This window comes from Mya arenaria, chromosome 4 (genome assembly GCF_026914265.1).
Source record: "Mya arenaria isolate MELC-2E11 chromosome 4, ASM2691426v1".
Taxonomy (NCBI): domain Eukaryota; kingdom Metazoa; phylum Mollusca; class Bivalvia; order Myida; family Myidae; genus Mya; species Mya arenaria.
The window spans coordinates 53,628,400-53,650,784 of NC_069125.1; the positions used below are offsets into that span (position 1 = coordinate 53,628,400).

Sequence of the window (22,385 nt, forward strand, 5' to 3'; positions counted from 1 at the left end):
GCTTTGTAACGTAGTAACTAGAGTGCCTTGTTAATAACCCAGTGGTCGCCGGTTGAGTCGTTTGCCGTTTTGGAAGCAAAAATTTCTTCGGCGATACTTTTCTCTTTTCCTTTTCGTATATTCTTTTCTTTAAAAAATGTTTTTGTTTCTTCTCCACTTCATTTTATAAAGGGTTCACTGTTTGCAAACTAGCATTCTCTTTCAAGATATCTTATAGTGTTTACCATGTTTATGATCGTCCCTGTAACGCCTAAATGTATCACTTTTTCCAAGTGACCTGATTGTTTGCTGCTTGTATATCTATGTCCTATCATGATTATTTTATTGGTATTGATTGAAGTAATAGCCTCCCTAGTATGTACAGTCTGTATGTATGAAGGCTGTCCTGCTAATATGGCACTATCGTATACTGCAAGACGTTGCTTTAACAATTTATTTCTGAAACATAACTGTAACAAGATCATTTAATAATATTATCACATCGTATCAAGTCCATAAAGGGAACAGTTCATATTCTTATAACATTATGAACATGTGAATATATGTAGTTCAAAATTTTCAAACAATCCAGCTACAGTTCTGAAGGGAAATTCAGCGAAGCCTGCCTATACCTGGAAGAGCCGATTTTATCCGCAGAATGAGAGTTAGGGGGCTCCCATGTTTCTGCCGTGAACATTGTGTGGGGCTGGGTGTATAAGGCCCGTCTAGGAAGCTTCATGCCCGTTCTGTTCTCTATCCTGTATTGATAATAGACCAGTGTGTGAGTATACATGCGTGTATACGAACCACAGAGGAATGTCCATGTTATTTCACTGTCTATCCTGTAATGATAATATACCTCAGCATTGTTGTCTCAGTCTTTATGATTTATGTAACGTCGTCTGTGAACAGGAGACCTGTTGAGGTATTCAAGGGAACACCAAAAGCAAATTTTAACCAAGACAAGAAGACAAAACATTTTTCAACAATGTACATCCAAGTAAAAGTACCAGTTTTTCAAAAAATGCGAAAATAACTATTTTCGATTACTTGTGTGTCACCAACGACGTAAAAGTAATAAGTCCACGGTTTCATTATAGGTCCGTGGTGTTGAGAAACCTCAACATCATGAAAAACACGTATTTCTTTACATGACTTATTTTCGCTGACGACGTCACATACGATACATACCTCACCTCATACATAAATGAAGTTATTCGATTGGTTAAGAGCGGTCACATGCTCAACGTGTATGATCCATTTACCTCGAGAATAGGACATTCCACTTTTCTAGAAAATTAGAAAACTAAAAATGGTTCTTACCATGTTCTAGATTTATCGATGATAATATTGCAGAAGTACATTTCTAAAATAAGGCCTGACTATGTTAGTATACGATAAAACGCAAACAAGCTCTTGAAAACATTATAATTAAAAATCGTCTGAAAATTCTAGCGTTCTTGAACCGGAAGTTACATTTTAGGCTGGGTTCTACTAGTACTAATAATTAGTGGTGGAAACTTGTCCAAGTGTGGGGTTGCCTTTACCTGACAAAGATTTTCCGGTGAGATATAATCGTTATACTGTGAGTAGCTAAGGATGTGTGGAATATTCATGCCACGATCTCGTATGGTACAAAACCACTTAGCATGTAAGGGTGTATATCCCATACAACATCAGCTAGTAAGAGTGTTACTAATAATACAGTTGTTATGGTACATGTATGTGTATAAATTTACATGTGTGAATATGACCAACCAACCTGAAAGGTTCGAACCAGTTTTTACTACGGTTACCATAATGAGAATGGTAACAGTATAAATGTACATGTCTGTCAGTTATTTATTGAACATGAATAAAATAGAACTATATTTCATTTTCAGTGTGAATTTACTAGCAATTTATACAAGGTAAATCTCAAAAGCTTTTAAGCTGTCAGCACTATTATTTATTATTTATTACTTCATCCATTTCAATACAAAATTTGAACTACTATCGTGCCATTCAATGTGGTTAGATTATCACTGCTCTAGTCCGAGAGAATGATCGTTTGCCAATAGTATGATGAACGATGCCATCTGATTGACATTCACGGAGAGAAGAATATAAGACGAACGCACGCTATTCCTTCCAGACAGTATTATACAATAGGATATGAAACAAGCTCATACTTCATTAATATTCCATCTATTGAGAAAAATACGTAGTGTGCCAATTTGGCAAAATTTCTTTCGCGAAGTTCAACAGTCAGCACCATTTTTATTAGCTTAAGGAATCTGATGTACAATAATACTCATGATTTATTTTAACCATCCATAACAATGTTTAATTTGAAGGCTTGGTGACCCAATTTAATTTTGACATCATTTAAAGATATAAGGCTTATTGATTACTAATATGAAAAACAACTGACCGAAAAAAACATACCAGATAAGGTAAAGGCAGTTTGTATTTTTGTTTTCAACTGAAATGGGACCTGAAATGACCCTTACTATAAGGTTTACCTTTCTGAAGGTGGTGTGTCAGCCAAGGGGTCATGCTCTATAGATGAGGTAGACTGAACCACTGGCTGCTTCTTCAAATTACGCCCACCTTTAACTGACACCTTGCTTGCAACAGGATGGGGACTCTGAGAAATGAAAGTCAGATGATATTAGTGGAAGAAACTGTCAGAACACTTCTTCAACAATAATATGTATTTAAATAATAGATAACAGTTTGTACTTGAATTTATGTAAAGGCATGTTATATTTCTTTGAGTCATAAATAATTCACAAATTCTGTGAAAATCATTATGTTAAGTGAATTCTCATCCTGGAAGAAGAAATGTCAATTGCCTTGTAATTCATGGTTTAGGTAATTTTACAATCATTACACAAATCATACCTCATCAAGAGGTCTTTTCTGTCTCTGAGGTCCAGGCTTTTTACCACAGCATTTAAGGCTTTCAAAAATGTCAGAACTGTGCTGAAGTGGGTTGTATGCTTCCAGGGCTACAAGCTGTAATGTAGTTGAGATGTAATGAAAATACCTTCTTATGTCAATGAAACAATACAGAGAACCTCCAGAGCAAAACATTAGATTAAGTTCTAAACTACAACTAATTTGCCTCTCAAATAGTAAACCTAGTGTACATGAACTAGGTTCAACCAGGAGTCTGTCAAACAGACTAGAGCAGATTCATTCATCTAAACTTATACGATGAAAATCTTTTTCACAATGAAGTTAAACCAAACCATAAAAATCTTATTACCAAAATATCTACAAGAAAATAGACTGATTGATCATTTCCAATACCAGACAGAACATACATATGTACCTGATCCAGACTTGAGCAGATCTTTTCCATACATTCCTGTACTGGTTCCTCCATCTGTCTCCCAGCTTTGTGGGGCAACATGAGTTCCTTGGTGGCCACGGCCTTCACAAGCAGGGTACCGGACCCAGAGGGAACCAGCACAAAGTGACCACAGGGCTGGCTCTCTGGGCTTGTACTTCCCCGCACAGTTCTTCCATGGCCCTGAGTTGGCTCTGGTGGTAACAGTTTGGCGAGTAATGCTTGCTCCTAAGATATATATAATTATGTATATATTATCAGCAGGTAAAAAATAATGCTGGAAAGCACACGTTTACCCGGCCTCTGAACTTACCATGCCACTCAAAGCAACTCCAAATGAGATAAAAACCAATGAAAAACTTTGCAGTTACAATTTTAGCCAAAGTCATTATTTTTATTAAAATTTTATTTATGTCTATTGATGACCTGAAGATGTTGAGCCACTTTGTATGAAACATCAATATACAACTATGAAGAATTGACCGAATCTTTGAAAGACAGGTGTAACTATTGAAAATATAAAAAGTTTCAGCTTTCTAAATGTACATAATTAACAACGAGACATATCATGAAACAGCATGATAGATTTTCAGAAAATAATTTGTACTTTTAAATGATATTCCTGGCCACCAAATTACTCTTTTCTTGTATTAAAATGTCTTAAAAGGGCAAACAGCATACAACTGTTTACTGTCATTGCATAATACTTGGAACGTTTATATTGGTTTAATTTACTCTTAAATGATAACACATTCATGCCTTGATAGAACCAAGTTATGCAAATGAAAGTATCCATTAAAGCATTGTTTAAAGAATAATCCTGAGATGTATTCTAATGCAACAGGAAACATGTTTAAATATACATTCAGGGCTCATCCTAGGCTGAAATTTTAGGGAAAAGTGAACTTATCGCTGACTTTGAAAAAATCGTGGAAATGGAAACATTTTTCAATACTGCAGAAATTTCTTAATAGTATTTTTTTCCAATACTGGTAGTATGAAAGAAGCCTGTTTCAGATGCTACTACAGATTGATAATTATAAATTAATTTGATGATTTTCAATAAAATCACTTATTGAACTTCTAAAACTGTTATTACCACACAAGTGATTACTACCCTAATGGCACTTTATAACATAATGCTAAGTACCAGAACCAGGATGTGGTCCAGGATGCCCTCTCTTTTATTTTAGATTGAGAATGCTACTTAAGATGGATGTTTAGTTTAAGTCTGAGTGATGCACACAGTTTATACTTTTTATACATTAAATTCAGTCCAATATCTGCACTCAGAGAGAAAAAAATCATAAAAATCTTAGAGATAAAATATTTTTTGAATGAACATAACTTGGCTGTCGTCTGGTCTGATGCAACATGGCTTCCTTGAAAAATTAACAGCGTAAAGTGAGTGAATTTTCTTAGAAGAACGTGACATACCTTTTTATTATTTAAATCAATTGGGTGATTTAAAGGATATTTATGGCTTTCATATATGTGAAATACTTGAAATGGCATTTTTCCAATCTTGAGTGGCATGTATGCTATGTGAATAAATATAAAGTGTTGAATGCATTTACTGGACTTATGTTTTTGCATATTTCAAACCCACCTAAATGGTGGAAGCAGTTTTGCCATACACCTTACTACCAATACTTTTGGTCAAGGATTTTGCCAATGGCAAAGACATGAGGAACTTGTTGAAAGAGATTACCTCAAAAATAAAACAATTTGTATGTGGGTGGAGTGATGTGTTGGAAGTCATTCAGAACAATCCCTTGTAATTTGTTGAAGAAGGTTGCTCCACAAACATTTTGCAGTGGTGTACTTGCCAGCCCATCAAATACACTAACCATATGATGAGCCTTAAATACACCTTACACCTTTCAGTCTTTGTTTGAGGATGTATAATAATTAAGAAGACTAAAGAGTCTTCCCTAGGTTCATCAAGTTGTCGTGTCTCAAGTTGAATTAGATGGTTTTAGAATACTTTGGCGAATTCAAAGCTACATTGGTTTTCACTAGACCATGGCACTCAGCATTGTCATTTTGCAAATATTGGAAGCCCTGACAAAAAGGATTATTTTTTTCCGGCAATATTAAGTTCTTCTCTCTCGCAGTTTGATTGATTTTTTCTTAACTGAAAGGATTCACAAGATAGATTTTTGATGACCCAGAGAACAAAGACCACACAACCTTGAGACCTGGGAAGTCATATAAATACAAAACTTGAGTCTATAGTCTAAGTACAGGCATTGCATTTCATCTTTTTAAAATGCAGTAATGGTGTGTCGAGTGTCACAAGAGTGTTGCAATGGTGTGTTGAGTGTTGCAATGGTGTGTTGAGTATTGCAATGGTGTGTTGAGTGTTGTAATGGTGTGTTCAATGTTGCAATGGTGTGGTGTGTTGAGTGTTGCAATGGTGTGTTGACTGTTGCAATGGTGTGTTGAGTGTTGCAATGGTGTGTTGAGTGTTGCAATGGTGTGTTGAGTGTTGCAATGGTGTGTTGAGTGTTGCAATGGTGTGTTGAGTGTTGTAAAGGTGCGTTGAGTGTTGCAATGGTGTGTTGAGTGTTGTAATGGTGCGTTGAGTGTTGCAATGGTGCGTTGAGTGTTGCAATGGTGTGTTGAGTGTTGTAATGGTGCGTTGAGTGTTGCAATGGTGCGTTGAGTGTTGCAATGGTGCGTTGAGTGTTGCAATGGTGCGTTGAGTGTTGCAATGGTGTGTTGAGTGTTGCAATGGTGCGTTGAGTGTTGCAATGGTGTGTTGAGTGTTGCAATGATGTGTTGAGTGTTGCAATGGTGTGTTGAGTATTGCAATGGTGTGTTGAGTGTTGCAATGGTGTGTTGAGAGTTGCAATGGTGTGTTGAGTGTTGTAAAGGTGCGTTGAGTGTTGCAATGGTGTGTTGAGTGTTGCATTGGTGTGTTGAGTGTTACAATAGTGTTGCAATGGTGTGTTGAGTGTTGCAATGGTGTGTCAAGTGTTGTAATGGTGTGTTGAGTGTTGCAATGGTGTGTTGAGTATTGCAATGGTGTGTAGAGTGTGGCAATGGTGTGTTGAGTGTTGCAATGGTATGTCAAGTGTTGTAATGGTGTGTTGAGTGTTGCAATGGTGCGTTGAGTGTTGCAATGGTGTGTTGAGTATTGCAATGGTGTGTTGAGTATTGCAATGGTGTGTAGAGTGTTGCAATGGTGTGTTGAGTATTGCAATGGTGTGTAGAGTGTTGCAATGGTGTGCTGAGTGTTGCAATGGTGTGTTTAGTGTTGTAATTGTGTGTAGAGTGTTGTGATGGTGTGTTGAGTATTTCAATGGTGTGTAGAGTGTTGCAATGGTGTGTTGAGTGTTGTAATGGTGTGTTGAGTGTTGCAATGGTGTGTTGAGTGTTGTAATGGTGTGTTGAGTGTTGCAATAATGTGTCATATACCTGTGATGCGAGGGTGTGACTGAGTGTGTAGAACAACTGCTGGTTTCTCTCTAATTCATCCCAGTCAATCCGCCAGCAAGAGGTCGCATTTGCTATCATGGGCTGAAATATTACATCCTTTTTCAAAGTTTGTAATTATAAAATAATTATGCCTCATGCTAGTTTGCCATTGTGCACTTTCATATAGTCGTCATGAAAAATTCCATAAAGTAAAATGTGATAGTTTTTACATTCATATTTCATCCTTGCTTGTCTTAAAGCTAATTGAAACTACAATTTTCTAGAAAGATGATAAGCTTTTCCCACCAATCTTAATATATCAGATAAAAAACAGACAAATAGAGGCTTAGAAACACAGGACATTAACCATTTCCCTGGCTGTCTCTTATTCAGTGCTTCAATTTATTATCTCTCTGTATGACTCGTCCACAGAACTATTATGAACTGCCATGAACAGGTTTAAAAACATTCAAACAGTATGATGATATATTTAAGACATATTATATGTCTTAAATATATTATCATACTGTTTGAATGTTTTTATTTCAAAGTTCTTTTAATTTTGAATGTTAGGTTTTGTATTAATTGTATGGACACCAGTCCAGGGCTGTTTTCCTGCTGGAAAAGAGGAAAACTGAAGATTGCTCAAGAATTATGAAACTTTCATCATGGACCAGGGGTGGTATTCATAAAACATCTTAGTGAAATTTTCAACTTACTGAAGAAGTGCCTTTTTCTAAGTTGAATTTAAAGAAATATAAAAATATTTTTACACCAGAGATGTGAAAATAAGCAAGTAAAAGATACAAATAATAAAGGCATATGAATTAGTTTGCTAATAAAAAAGGGGATGAATAAAATTTGTCGTTTAAGTTTCGAAAAGGTTGGAATTTTTCAAATGAATATGGCCCCTGTATAGTCACTTAACTGTGAACAAAGTTGCATGTGAATATTTTTAAAAACATCACTTGACATACAGCACATGTCAAAAATTAAAATTCAAACATGAACTCTAGGACATCATTGCATATGGCACCAAGGACATTTTTTGTAAAAATATCATTATAATCACCATGCCAAACACAACAGAGTCACAGATGTGGCTAACAGGGAGGATGGCCTGGACCTTGAGCCTGTGGACTGGGATCTTCAGACCAACAGCTTTACTGGTGCTGGGGAATACCACCTTCATCAAGCTCGAGTCTGCATGCAGGCTCTGAATTGTGGTATTGTTATTTAAAATATTTGACAGATTTAACTTTTTGCCTCAATATAGAGTAAAAAATAATAAAACTATGTCTTAAAACTAGAATACATGAACTTGGTTTACATCCATATATCCATGTTGTGGACGATCACTAGAACTTATTTGTAAATCAGGCATTAGACTTGATGACACCTTAATGAGAAGCAACAGACATTTCTCAATGTGCAAGTTTATTAGTCACACATGATTACTAAAACACTGATCATGCATTGAATTTTGTTAAGTATAGTCGTTTTCAGGGATATGTCCATAAATAACTACCAGGATGATATTCATAGATAAGGCCGTCAAAATGTGATGTTAAAAGCCTTATAAGTCTTTGATGAATCAATAAGTTCATACAAACTGACAGTAGCTTGGAAGTTGAGCTGGCTGGAGGATTCTCTCATGGATGTCACACTTTATTGTAAGACAGGATTCAGCTGGAATAATATTGATTAAATAAACAATCATTTGCTTTAACAATAGAATCATATATAGATGCCAATACTTTGGTTTTCTTATATGTTCAAGGGGGACAACTCAGGGACATTTTAGCCATATATTCATATATTGACTTGGTACAGTCATACAAGATGTTCAATAACAAACTGGCTTAACTTAACATAACAAATTAAACAAGCAGTTAAACAGTTTTAATTTCAGTACTTATTTTCTACCATTTTGGGACTGGGGCAAGGGGCTTTCTGTTTGGGGAAAATGTGTCATTAAGACTAAAATAGGGAATTTCAATTTTCCCTAGAAAAAATAAATAAAAATACACAGTAAAGCTTATGTTCGTTTCTTTAAGAATACACCAGCTCATCTGTACAAAATGGTTTGGGGATGCAATATTTGGATAAAATAAATACATCAATAAATTAAACAAGAGCACCAAATGTCGCAAAATACTGGAGTGATATGGCAGGTCATTCATTGATATTGATCCAGATATTCTGCCCATACACATTTTGACTAAATTCGGTGTTGATTGGAAAAATGCTTCTTAAGTTATTGATCAGACAACATTCTGAACATTGGCAAAAATAGGCTGCAGGTGAAACCATCAAATATTTGCTTTTCTTTTAACAGGCACATAAAAAAAAGACAATGACAACAGAAACTTGGAATTTCCACTTTTGGTAAAAAAAGTTTTACACATTGGAAATTGGTTTGAATTTCGGCCCTAAATCGATAAGGAAATAAAAGAGAATTTACTTATTTAATAGATGTTATTTGCTGAGTGAATCATTCTGCGGTAATACATTTTTTTCTTTCTTTACTTGCATGAATCATGAGTTATGCAGAGAGAATAGAAATTATCCTATTAAATATTCCAGAAACAAATCTACAAGTGTTTGTTTTTTAAATCTGGTTTTTTGAATACTTGCAATTCAGAGACATAATTGTTTCAGAGTATGTATTGGTACCAGAGTATGTATTGGTACAAGAGTATTGTGGTGCTGGAAGGAGGATGTGTAGGTGTTCACTGTCTGTGCTTGAATCTGTCAACCAGCCCATGAACAGGTTCTGTAGGCAAAGCAAGTCTGAAATACAAATATTTCTTGGGCTGTTATCATAAAGTAACTAAAGAGTGAAAAATAAGCGTTTTTTTTATTTATTCAACTAAAAGTTCTTGAACACATTCTGTAATCACAGCAGGTCTGCAAACAAAATAAGTTTGTTACCATCAACAGTGTAGCACAGGGTTCATAAAACTTGTCTGACCAAACAGCCAAGTCTCGTCAAAAAACGATTTCTCTATTGAATTAAGACAAAAAACGAACTAGAAGAGCTGCAATGCGGCGAAATATGGGGTTTTATATGGGCAATTAGAAATTATAGCCAATAAATTTCTTGTACAAGATAGAAAAAAGAAGTAGCCTTCCTCTTTATTTTTATGAAGAAGATAGATACATGAAACTAAAAATGACTCTAGTTAAGTATCTTCTGTGGCTATTTTTGCTGCAATATTCATACTAAGTTACATGATTCTGATCTTGACCCCACCCCCTCAAAAGCAATCCCAAGCTAGTTCTTCAAATAAGTTACCTACACACCAAGTTTCATCACTATCCATCAATCCTAATTTTGTTACTGGTTGGAAACAGTATTTCTATCGTTAATAACAGTGACCCTGATCCCAACCCCATAAAAAGCAATCACAAGCTAGCTCTTCACATAAGCTACATACACACCAAAGTTCATCACTATCCATCAATGCTAACTTAAGTTATTTGGTAGAAACCAATGTTAAGCGCCAGTCCACCAGCGTACCCTCCAAACATCATCCCCATTCAACTAAACCAGTTTTGATTAAAAACTTGGTGTACCCTCCAAATATCATCCCCATTCAACTAAACCAGTTTTTATTGAAAACTTGGTTAAAAATATAGAAAACTTAACTAAACAGTTGTTTTTGTTATAAAATAAAGATGTCTCCCCCTATGGTTATCTCATTCAGAGACAGGTAGCGAACAGAAAATATAGTCAAAATATATGAGCTGACCTTGAACTGAGCTGGTTGTAACATGCCCTCTGCACAACGTCTCCATTTGGTGAACATTTGTGAAAGTTATTTCAAAATCCTTCAAGTTGTTCAAGAGATATGGAGGGCAAACAAAATATAGTCAAATTATATTCATATTACCTTTGATCTCTAAGTGTGACCTTGAACCAAACTGGTTATAATATGTGCTCTGCACATTGTATCAACAATGGGGTACTTTGTGGCAAGTTATTTCATAAAGCCATTCAAGAGACATGAGCGGACACAAAATATTGTCATATGACCATAGACCTTTAAGTGTGACCTTGACCTTTAACAGAGCTGGTTGTCACATGTGCTTTGCACATAGTTTTAATAAAGTGAACATATGTGGTGATTTATTTCAAAATCTTTTAAGCAGTCTATGAGATATGGAGCAGACATGAAAATAATTTAATGCAGTCATATGACATTGACCTCTTAGTATGACCTTGCCCTGAGCTAGTTTAAAAATGCGCTCTGCACATTGTCTCAATATGGTGAACATTTGTGGCAAGTAATTTTAAAATCCTTGAAGCAGTTCAAGAGATACGGAGTGGACATGATTTGTGACGGACAGACAGACGATTCGAGCAAAAACAATGTCTCCCTATTTATGGAAGGAGATATAATGAGTTTTCACTTTCAAATTGGTAAAACCTGTAAGATACTTAAATATCTGAAATACATGATGACTGTCTTAAATATTAAATTGTTCATCTTCATTCCAACTTTCACAAATACTGATATCATCATGCAAAGGATCACACTACACTATTGGATATCCTCTACTTTAGATCAAGCATGAGACATCAATTTATGACGAAGAAAAGATGACTAAATTGACCAACTTGTTTGCTTGATTTATTGACAGGACATGAAATTCAATCCCTATTCAACCTTGAAGCTCATCAAAGAATTGTAAAATCAATGGCATAATAGGTGATTTATTCTGCAAGACGCAGACAAAGCCTTTTTAGAGACAATTTGCAGAACACTAATCTTTGATACATAAGAAGCCAGATACATTTAGCAGAATGTTTATCTTTTACAATAAAACTTCTCAGAATATTGAAATCATGGCCAGGCTGTAATTGCAAACTAATTTCACTAAAAACATTTGGACAGTGCACAATACGATTGTGAAGACCAAAGGATTTTAAGATTATGGGTAAGCTTATCACATGTATCCCAATTTTACAGATCTAAAGTCAAATGTTTTTTACACTCTTCATCTGCAAAAGATCCCTAAAATCATCCTACAAAAACATAACACATTAACATGAAATAACACTTGAACAAAGTGTGAAATATATGCCTTCAACAGCAACAGATGAACAAAGTGTGAAATATATGCCTTCAACAGCAACAGCTGAACAAAGTGTGAAATATATGCCTTTAACAGCAACAGCTGAACAAAGTGTAAAGTATATGCCTTCAACAACAACAGCTGAACAAAGTGTGAAATATATGCCTTCAACAGCAACAGCTGAACAAAGTGTGAAATATATGCCTTCAACAGCAACAGCATCAATAATGTTTCTGGTTTCATTGATGTCACATTTATTTTACAGTATATCTACCAAGAAAAAGAAATTTGACCAATCACAAGCATAGTTTGTGAATCAGATCACATATTCATATAGGGAATAGCAACAGTGTGAATATTGAATAAACAATTGTTTACTCCTCACCAGGCTGTATGGTGTTGACCTCTATGAGTGAGTTAAGGCTGGATTCACTAGAGGGGTCCGAGAGGCTCTCACTAGACTGGCTCCCATATGCAAATATGTCTTCCTCGCCAAATAGACTGGCACCACTCAGGCACACCACCTGGATACTCTGTCACAGAATTGTATCTGAGATTCAGTTCAGTGAAACAATAATTCATTTGCAGCGAATTTGAACAAAGCTAGGTTATCGTTTAAAACAATGTACCGGGTAGGCTCCACCACAGGTTAGAAACTCTGTGAAATATTATCAAGCCAGGACCAGCTGATAATATAACCATCTTCTCTGGTAAGTTAAGCTTCACATAAAGTTTCATTGAAATCAAGCCAGTACTTTCTGAGATACAGCCCAAACAAGAATAGGTTTTTTATCATACTAAAATATATATAGATATCTAAAGGGCCAGAAAACCAAAGTATGCTGATAATATTCTCTTGTTATCAGTGTTTTTTCTAACCAAATTGGGAGTGGGGCCAGGGCCTTTTTGCTTGGGAAAAAAGCTTCATTTTGACTAAAACTTATTTCCAATGTTATCTAGAAAATGAATACAAAATTAATGTTTTAGAATGAGATAAAGGGCCCTGTCATAACTAAAAACTTTTACACTAGGGTGTAAGGGCAAGCAACATTTTCCCATATAATCATTGCAAAGATGTGTACTTGGTTCCATGTGATATCCTTACAGATTGTCAAGTTAAGCAGTTGAACATTTTGGCGTTACAACTAAAAACTGCCCGATACCTTTTTTTTTTGAAAATTAGATATTTGTACTACAGTTGACATACCTTAAGACTATCAGTATCGATGGAAGTGAGAGCCATGTCAACACCTTTCTGTACTAGTCTACTACTCTGGCAGGTCAACAAGATTATCTCCAACTGATGGCAGAAACCACTTGACTGAAATTATTACATCACTTACATATATGCATTATTTTATGCAAAGATCTAAATAATATTAAACTAACAGAAAATAAAGGATACCATTTGTTTCTGTGAAAGATTGCAGTGTTTATCACCCATTGATACCAAAAGTATATTTACTCAATTTGATTTTTTTTACCATTAAATATATAGGGGATATTATGATAGACTGCTTTCCTGACATACTGTATCACATCGAGTTTGTTGCACGTTATGGTCGAGACAAATGCATGTTCATATATGGCACGAGTCATGATACAGATTGTCAGAAAAGCATCCTATCATAATATTCCTTTTGTTTAATGTCTTCTTTGTTTAAGTCAATACAATAACCTGCTGTTTGTAGTTTTAACAAAGGAAACTGCACTTAAAGTTTTGACACTTTTCATGGAATTTCCATTCTGTAAACGACATCATCAATCAAGCGCATTAATGATTCAGTGCATTGACTTGAATATAAACACAATTTAGCAGCTCAGTTCTTTCCAAAAAAATTCTAGGAAATTCAGCATATTCCTGAATTTTTTTATTGGTTCATTAGTTTATAATATATCGTAAAAAAAATAAAATAAAACCATCTATGTATAAAATGCAGCATTCAACACACCCTACTAGCATGATACGGGATCAGAAAAATGACCCCAAATCCAAGCATTTTGTGCCAGACGGGGACATTATTTGAGAATAGTGGAGGCTGAAAATATACAAGCATTATAATCACTTTACCGGTAGTGACTCATGAATTGTTGCTCTTTACAGGTAAAAAAATATGACCCGATATCACGTGACAGTATCATATTTAAGCACGAGATTCATGTGCACATCTCATATTCTTTTTAGACTGTTTCTGTCATCTTGTTTAACCAAACATACCGCTTGATTTGTCCAAGAAATCAATAAAATGGTTAATATTAGGGTTGCAAATGAATATTCGATCAAACGTTTGGTATTCGAATGTCAAAATCGGTATTCCAATATTAGAAAAAAGAGTAATAATACTAATTCTCAATAAAGAGAATAAAAAAACCTTTTGCCTACAACACTACAACACTGTTGTTGTTTATAAAGTTTGTTTGTTTTGTTTTTACAACGACCGGCCCCTAATGTCAGAGGTGTGAATGTGATGACAATACAATAAACACGTGTCGTGTGTCATTTAGGGACATATCGTCGGATAGTGTAAAAAGTCCCCCTACTTTTACAATAACTGACTAGGAATCGACTTTAACAGCAATTTTTTTTCTTGGCTGCAAATTAAGCTGTGCAACATAGCTCAAATCGTCATGATGATATGAATGCCATGTGCTACAATAATGTTGTTACATATATGTGTTTCCATGTGTTTACAATTTTCGTGCTTTGAAATGTTAATGTATAGTATAGTGTTTAAGGATATATTTTCTTTATTGTTGAACACTGGATGAGTCAAATCCAGATATGTTTTCGTTTGATCATTTTACTAGTTCCCGAGTTGGTTTGGGTTTTCCATAGTTATATTTAGTCAATTAAGAAGTCAATCTAAGAACGAGGCTGCTTGTCCTACGGAAAGACCCTCCGTTGGCGCAAAGCTCTATTTTGACTAGGAATCCATCTAATTTCACATTGTTTATATATATAAAGGCAGTGGAATTGAGTTTATTTGATTTTGCTGTTTGTCTGTTTTAAATGTATTGGTGTTTTTTTTCTCCTGAAAATTGCGAATTTCAAAGGCTCATTTGGGGGAAATCGGGGTCCGCTGCGCATACTGGCTATGACAAAGTAGGGTAAAATTGACCCGGCTATCACTTAAGCGAATAATATTAGTAGTTTACTACAACTTCCAACATATGTATTTCAGTAATCGTATATTCAAATATTCAATCGAAAGAATTACCGAATATTCGAATATCAATTTTGCCATTCGTTTGCATCCCTAGTTAATATTTATTAAAACTGATTATATTCTCTTTTCTTGAAATACAGAAATCTGAACAATTATTTACATAAATTGATTTATTGCTCTAATATACATACAAGAAAAGAATAAACTAAATATTATAAAATCATCATCATTTCAATTCGTAGTATAAAAATATAATACAATCCTTTCACTTTTAATTTTATCATTTCATTGTCAACCTTGATCTACATTTTTTTTAATTTCAGGGGATGGGTCCCAATTCCGCGGGATTAAAATCATCACTGATAACACCCAAACACTGCTAAAAAATGTTCTTATTGTCATCTCTCACATCTCTTAAGATAGATTTTTTTGCAATTTTTGGAAGAAGACCAAATAGCAGTTTTCAAAATGTCTTACATTTTATAATTTGCAACCTGCCGTACCAAATGCAAAAGAAGCTGTACAAAAAAAGTGAGCTTTAAATTCCTTTGTATCAATACTTCAGTACTTTTTTCAACCAACGAGCTTAGGTACTAGCTGTCAGCCCTTCATAGGTTTTAAATGACACAAACAATTGTTTATCCTTATTAAGATTTTTTGTACATTTTAAATAATGTTTCAAGGTTCTTACTGAACACAAACTAGGTATATCATGAGCTTAAACTGTAATACAAAACTCTGTCCGGGTTTGTAATTCTTTAAGATATCTCAACAATTAAAAAGCACAGAAAAGCACAGTGTTATTGTTTGTACACAACTGATCATCACTCATAGCCTTCAATGTCTGAACCCTTGCTGCTGTTAATAAAGTTACCAACGCAACAAATTTAAATGTAAATCACTTTAATGAAAGAGATTCAACAGGCATCCATGATGAAATAAGCCTTAGAATTTTTCCTAAATTCCATGTTGTTGTATACCTAGGTTTTGGAGGCATTTCACTATGCAAGCCTTTTTTAAATCTATTTACACGATTTATGTTCATCATTGAATCAGGATTCAAAACTTTAACAGTTTTTAAAATTACTGACTTAATATCTGAGTTATCTTATAACACTTAAAGATTTATTCATTTGTTTTAAATACACTAAATATGAAATCATGTCACTTTCACATGGTCTAATTGAATTGAGACTACATCACATGTGCCATCAAGTCCATGCGGCAGAATACTGTTTCCTGGACGCCAACTTTCTAGAATCAAGTTGATAGCAATGTCTGGAATTCCGCAATTCTGCAGTTCTGTCCAGATGCAATCGCTCCACTAAGTTGCAGATGTTTGGTAATCAGGTATACCATGCTGGTGTGAGGTAGACTCAGGTATACCTTGCTGGTGTGAGGTAGACTCAGGTATACCTTGCTGGTGTGAGGTAGACTCAGGTGTACCTTGCTGGTGTGAGGTAGACTCAGGTATACCTTGCTTGTGTGAGGTAGACTCAGGTATACCTTGCTGGTGTGAGGTAGACTCAGGTATGCCTTGCTGGTGTGAGGTAGACTCAGGTATACCATGCTGGTGTGAGGTAGACTCAGGTATACCATGCTGGTGTGAGGTAGACTCAGGTATACCTTGCTGGTGTGAGGTAGACTCAGGTGTACCTTGCTGGTGTGAGGTAGACTCAGGTATACCTTGCTTGTGTGATGTAGACTCAGGTATACCTTGCTGGTGTGAGGTAGACTCAGGTATGCCTTGCTGGTGTGAGGTAGACTCAGGTATACCTTGCTGGTGTGAGGTAGACTCAGGTATACCTTGCTGGTGTGAGGTAGACTCAGGTATGCCTTGCTGGTGTGAGGTAGACTCAGGTATGCCTTGCTGGTGTGAGGTAGACTCAGGTATGCCTTGCTGGTGTGAGGTAGACTCAGGTATACCTTGCTGGTGTGAGGTAGACTCAGGTATACCTTGCTGGTGTGAGGTAGACTCAGGTATACCTTGCTGGTGTGAGGTAGACTCAACAAATCTTTGTGTAGCGGCAATCTGACAGAAACAGAAATACAAGATTTTAAAAATAGTGGAAACCAAGTTTGATTTGTCCAAAGTGGACAAAATAATCTTGATCTACTTCATCTTCCCTTATCTTGTTGAAGACAATACCAAGAAGTTGAAAAGGTGGGAAAATATATGGTTTCCATTCTGAACAATTCAGAAGAAAAGCTCTTTGAATTGTCCACTCCTGGCAAATGGAATGCTGTGACATAAATGTCTCTAATAATACACCATTCCCATATTTGTTGAGCCAGTACATCCATACTTTTTGAGTGCATTCCACCTTTACTGTTTATGCATGCAATTGCAGTAGTATTGTCACATTGAATTGCAACCTGAATACCTTTCTTAAAACCCATCTTCAAGTCAAAGAAAATTGCAAGCAATTTGAGGTAATTGATATGAGACAAAGCTTCCTCATATGACCAATGACTGCCACCCAATTACTTTTTGTAAACAAAAAATGAGCCATAACCATGACTAGATGCATCCTTTTGTATGGTCAAAGAAATATGGTCTTGTCTTATTTTCTTGCCATTTTTTTAATCAATGTTTTATAGACATTGATAAAGTGCTAACAAATTTGTAATCAAGCATCTCTGTCAAGTTGCATAATTGACTCAAAAATAGGCTATAATGCATGAACATTGTCTCATACTTATATTCTAAAATTGTAAAGAATGTGCTTATTATCAGGCCAATAAATGATGCCAAATCAAGGAAGTTTATCAGTTCCCTAGACAGTAGCCATTGTCAAAATGTTTTTATGAATTTCGCTTTCAGGCAGGAAAACCCAGAATAAAACTGAGTCAATAATGAAACCAAAGTAAGGTATTCTCTGTGTTGGGATTTTCATAGATTTTTCATCATTGATAATAATTATTAATGACTCTAGTATGTCATTCAAAAGCCCCATGTTTTGTATATAAATGTTTTTATCACCATGCATATTTATGCTGTCATAAATATAATACTATTATACCCATTCATGAACGAAACCATGTACAGGTTTAAGCCCTTGGTTAAAACAATAAGGTGCAGATCTAAGACAAAAACAGAGTCAAACACAACAGTTATACAGTTGATTTCTCAATTCAAACTCAAGGAATTTAAAGAGCTTTCATCAATGGGAATAAACCAATGCGCTTTGATAAAAAAAAGAGACTGTGAAAAAATAATTGGGCTGTACAAGCTCCAAGACAAAAGGAAAAGTTTCTTGTTTGAACTTTTCATAATGCACAAATTCATTTAATTCCATAAGTTAATTATTTTATTTTTTTTCAGAACCTGAAAGCATAGTTTCATGGGGATACTTCTTTTGAACTGGAGGATCAAATATAATTTTGTATCCGTGAACTGTTTCAAGTACCCACTTTTCTGAAGTCAATTTTGACCATTCATAACAAAAATGCAACCTTTCCAAGTTGCTTTATTTACCTTAGACTTGAAGAATAGTTTAGGTAAGCAGCTGATGTTGCGGTTGCACTGGCCTTCCTTGGCTTCTGCAGAAAAATCATGTTTGTACTAAATTTGCATGTATCCGGCGTAGGTCGCCTGTTTGCTGCAGCCATAACTTCCACAGGTATATGGTGTGCCATGAACATAGTCCCCCCTAATTGGACCAAGGAAAGGAGTAAAATTGGGACCAAGAAATAATTTCGAAATAGCGATAATTTCGAATAAACGGTGTTTGGAATAGCGGTGTTCAACTGTATCTCCTACCTACAGAGTGTTGAATTGAACTTGACCCAGCATGAGCAAGGAATCAGCAATCAGAGATTTTATCTCACATGTTTGGGCAACATAAGGTTTCAATAATTTGGCCATTGACAAAAATTGGTATCATACCAGCTGCAACAAGATTCTGAGTTTCCCTTAGTTATCGCTTTGTAGAACAAAGTCATCCCAGATCTCTTCATTAACCATTAGGGCCAACATAAATGTGCAATATTGATGAAATCTTATATTTAACTCAACTCATTTGAGAGCATGAATCATTAATCAATTTGGCTAAAAGTTCTGCAATGGGCTCTCCTGTACCAGGGGCTTTCAGTTTTGCTTGCGATATATATTGCTTGGTCTATATCCTCAAACCGAGAATTTCCAATCTTATTTGCAAAAGTCATTTGGCAACTAAGCTCTATATGTTCATGACCAGATTGGTCTTGATCATCACCATGAAGCAATAAAGCAGACTTGTTATCTGAGAAATTTGAAATACCATTGTGAATAGTGGTCCCAGATGCCTGTTTTTGCTAACCCAAAACAGATTTCAATTTCTAAATACCATACTAAACTGCTTAGTTGTGAAACTTTTCAATGATCACCATTTATTGTTATGAACGGTTGATCATGTTACTGGAATTTTGGGACTCTTCGGTCTTTATCATTGACTATCCTTACAACAAATTCAGTGGGTTCTGTGAGATAATGTAAGATTCTACCAGTATATCAGTATCTTTAGAGAAATATGAAAATTCATAAAAACTCTATCAGACCAAGACAAGACATCATCTTGTTTATCACCTCTCTCTCTTTATCCCGCCTTGACATGGTCAAAGCTAATGGGGAGGCAAAAAGCTATAACTTTATAAGTCTTAAAAAGACTTACGAAAGGGCTTAAAATAGAGTAATTTCAGGGAAATACAGCAAAGAGGCGTTCAAAAAACATAAAAACTATTGCAGAAATAAATTCAGTAAATCCACATGGTCACTTACCAACAATCTTTCACACAATGTATCATGTATAGCTGGGACTGGGACGCTTAAATACTTTTGAGATGCGCACATGAATCTCGTGCTTGTATACAATATAGCCGCATGATATTGGGTCATATTTTTTTACCTGTAAAAAGACAAGAGCGACAATTCATAGGTCTCTGAAGTGATATGCTTGTATATGAGAGCCATAGTTTTGACACTAACAAAAATGTACAATAACTTCTGCTCTTCCAACAATGACACACAAAAAAGGACTGGTGCAAACTCTTCCTAAATGGGTGAAAGTCCTTTTGCAGGTATACTTTGGTATCAATTAACTTTTTTCCAAAAATGCTTTAACAAACGATTAATATTCCCGGGACCTAATTATCAAGTGTAGGGTTGATATTGTTTAACCTGGCAATCGTGTGAAAGCCATTCTGCGAGCACAGAACAATTTACAATCTTCTTGTACCTGAGGGACCTGTTAAAATACTTGCAGTAAGCCACATCGCAGCGACATGCAGGGTGCATGTTTTTGGATAAAGTATGCAGTAGCAGCAGATGTATGCGGAATATATCCCCATCATGATGCAATCACTCCCCCGAAAGCAACATGTTTTTTGCAAAGAAGGCGTGGTTGGTAATGTACATCTTATTTTATAACCTACACAGAAGGCAGGAAAATAATACAGCAATTTTTAAACAATCATTTTGTGTAGTCCAATATCTAGTGACATTCAAATACAAACCACCAACCTGTGTAGCTGATTGTATCTGCCTCTGGTACTGGGTGCAGGCCTCAGCTAGAGCCTGGAAGTACGAGGGCAGGACCTCAGAGGGGCGAGTCACATGACCATCCAGCCTGATACGCAGATCAGACACAGCTGCCTGCAGTCTCGTGTAGTTGTTCCTCACATAGGAGAAAGGCAGAAGCATCTGGACAGTAAAACAGTACATTGCATGATCATTGCAAAAGGCATTGAAATGAGTTTTAAGGAATATGAAAAATATGTATTTTAATTTTTCTACAGTATGATTTCCTAGCTCAAGATGTTTTTTATATACCAGAAATGTTTGAATAATTATAAAAAAACACAACTCCTGAGAGTAAAATATTATATCTGTAGAGATGCTAGCCCGACTTGTTTACTTGTTGATTCACTAGGCCTTCTGTGAAGCATACATGCCATAAGAAGTTTCTGAAACATCTATTTATAAAAAGTAGTATTTTTTCGATTTCATATTTGACAGTTTGTGATAAATGAGACTGCTGTCTAAATTTAGTTTGCCTGGCATAAAATTAATGAATGTTTGCAATTTAATATTGCACTATGTCACATCCAGTGGTCCAAATTAGCAACAGCCCAGAAGCCCTGTATCGGCACTGGTTTAAGGCTTGCTCAAATTCTGGATTTTATACAGCATAGTTGCTTCAATTTTTAATGGCAAAGCACTAGTGTATTCCTGGGCTGCTCCTCCAAGCCTAATTTCAATACCTGCATGACATTGTCACAATATTTAATAAATAAAGTATTTCAAATTAAAAAGATATCATGTGAACCTCAGGATGCTTCTGTAAACACATGATACTAAGAAATGGTATTCTTGTAGGCCCATTGAAGTTGCATGCCAAAGAAAGCACATTGTCCAATGCTGTGCACACGTCTATACCGGCATCACACATGCGATGGTGGGAGGCATCCACCAGCAATAGTCGGGCTAAAATCATGAGAAGATTACAATTAAACACTGGAAACTACAGGGAAGATCTGAGCAGCTAAATATAGATAACATTGAACCTGTAGAGCCACAAATTGTCAATCAAGGTTCAAGGCCTATAATTGCAAACGATGAATATCACTGAATCAAAAATTGTGCTGGTATTTATTTGGGAAAGTATATATATATACATACACATTGTTTTTATTGTAGCAAATTGAATTCCTTAGCCGATCAGATTGCAGAAAATTCATCAAGTACATGTATCTTAGAATAAATAAAATTTAAGATTTATAGCTTGGCATTAATCTTTTTATTTTTATCATTTTTGATGATGTAGTGGTTAGTTTCTTTGGCTTTGGCTTTTGTTTCTGCTCAAATTAACATAGTTATAAAATATCATTGAAATTTATTACTTTCTTTTTATTTAACTTATTATAATTATAATTCATATGAAAGCTGTGACCATTAACTACAATGTAATCTTGTTCCCAGATGAAAGTCAAATTCATGACAGTAAAGACTAGAGGTCCAGACTGATTTCCATGCAAAATACCACGTACCCCAGTCACATTTACTCCATTCCCTTTTTGTCTTAAAGTCATCATTATTGATTAAGCAGAATTTTTTATTGGCTTTGCAGGAATTGTTTTGTCTCAAAACTCATTTTTTGTAAAATATTTTGTTCTGCAAGAGCATTACAGTATACAGTATTTGTATATGACATATCAGTGTCTCATAAGAACATAATGATTTATTATGGCATGTACATGAATGAGTCTGTACTGAAGTGACTGGACATTTCAAACTGAAAACTGTATTTTCAGTGATTGTAAACCCTAAATTGGGACCCCATATAATAACTGGTTATCTCCGATTTGAAAAGCATGGGGGTCACTGGACGCTAAACAGGAAATCCTAGACCTAGGGACAT

At 35.3% G+C, this 22,385-nt stretch overlaps 1 protein-coding gene across 1 annotated transcript in view; it reads right to left on the reverse strand.

Annotated features, from left to right (window-relative positions):
* Window positions 1-22,385, reverse strand: part of LOC128231747 (meiosis 1 arrest protein-like) — a 22,563-nt gene continuing 178 nt past the window's right edge. Inside the window, exons 2-13 of the mRNA XM_052944919.1 lie at window positions 21,294-21,451; window positions 20,489-20,668; window positions 13,029-13,142; window positions 12,207-12,354; window positions 9,416-9,532; window positions 8,349-8,428; window positions 7,812-7,955; window positions 6,740-6,841; window positions 3,299-3,544; window positions 2,866-2,979; window positions 2,484-2,608; window positions 1-737 (exon numbers count right to left, since the gene is read on the reverse strand). Coding sequence (XP_052800879.1) covers window positions 572-737; window positions 2,484-2,608; window positions 2,866-2,979; window positions 3,299-3,544; window positions 6,740-6,841; window positions 7,812-7,955; window positions 8,349-8,428; window positions 9,416-9,532; window positions 12,207-12,354; window positions 13,029-13,142; window positions 20,489-20,668; window positions 21,294-21,451 — 1,694 coding nt within the window. The 3' untranslated portion in view covers window positions 1-571. The remainder of the gene's footprint in view (window positions 738-2,483; window positions 2,609-2,865; window positions 2,980-3,298; window positions 3,545-6,739; window positions 6,842-7,811; window positions 7,956-8,348; window positions 8,429-9,415; window positions 9,533-12,206; window positions 12,355-13,028; window positions 13,143-20,488; window positions 20,669-21,293; window positions 21,452-22,385) is intronic.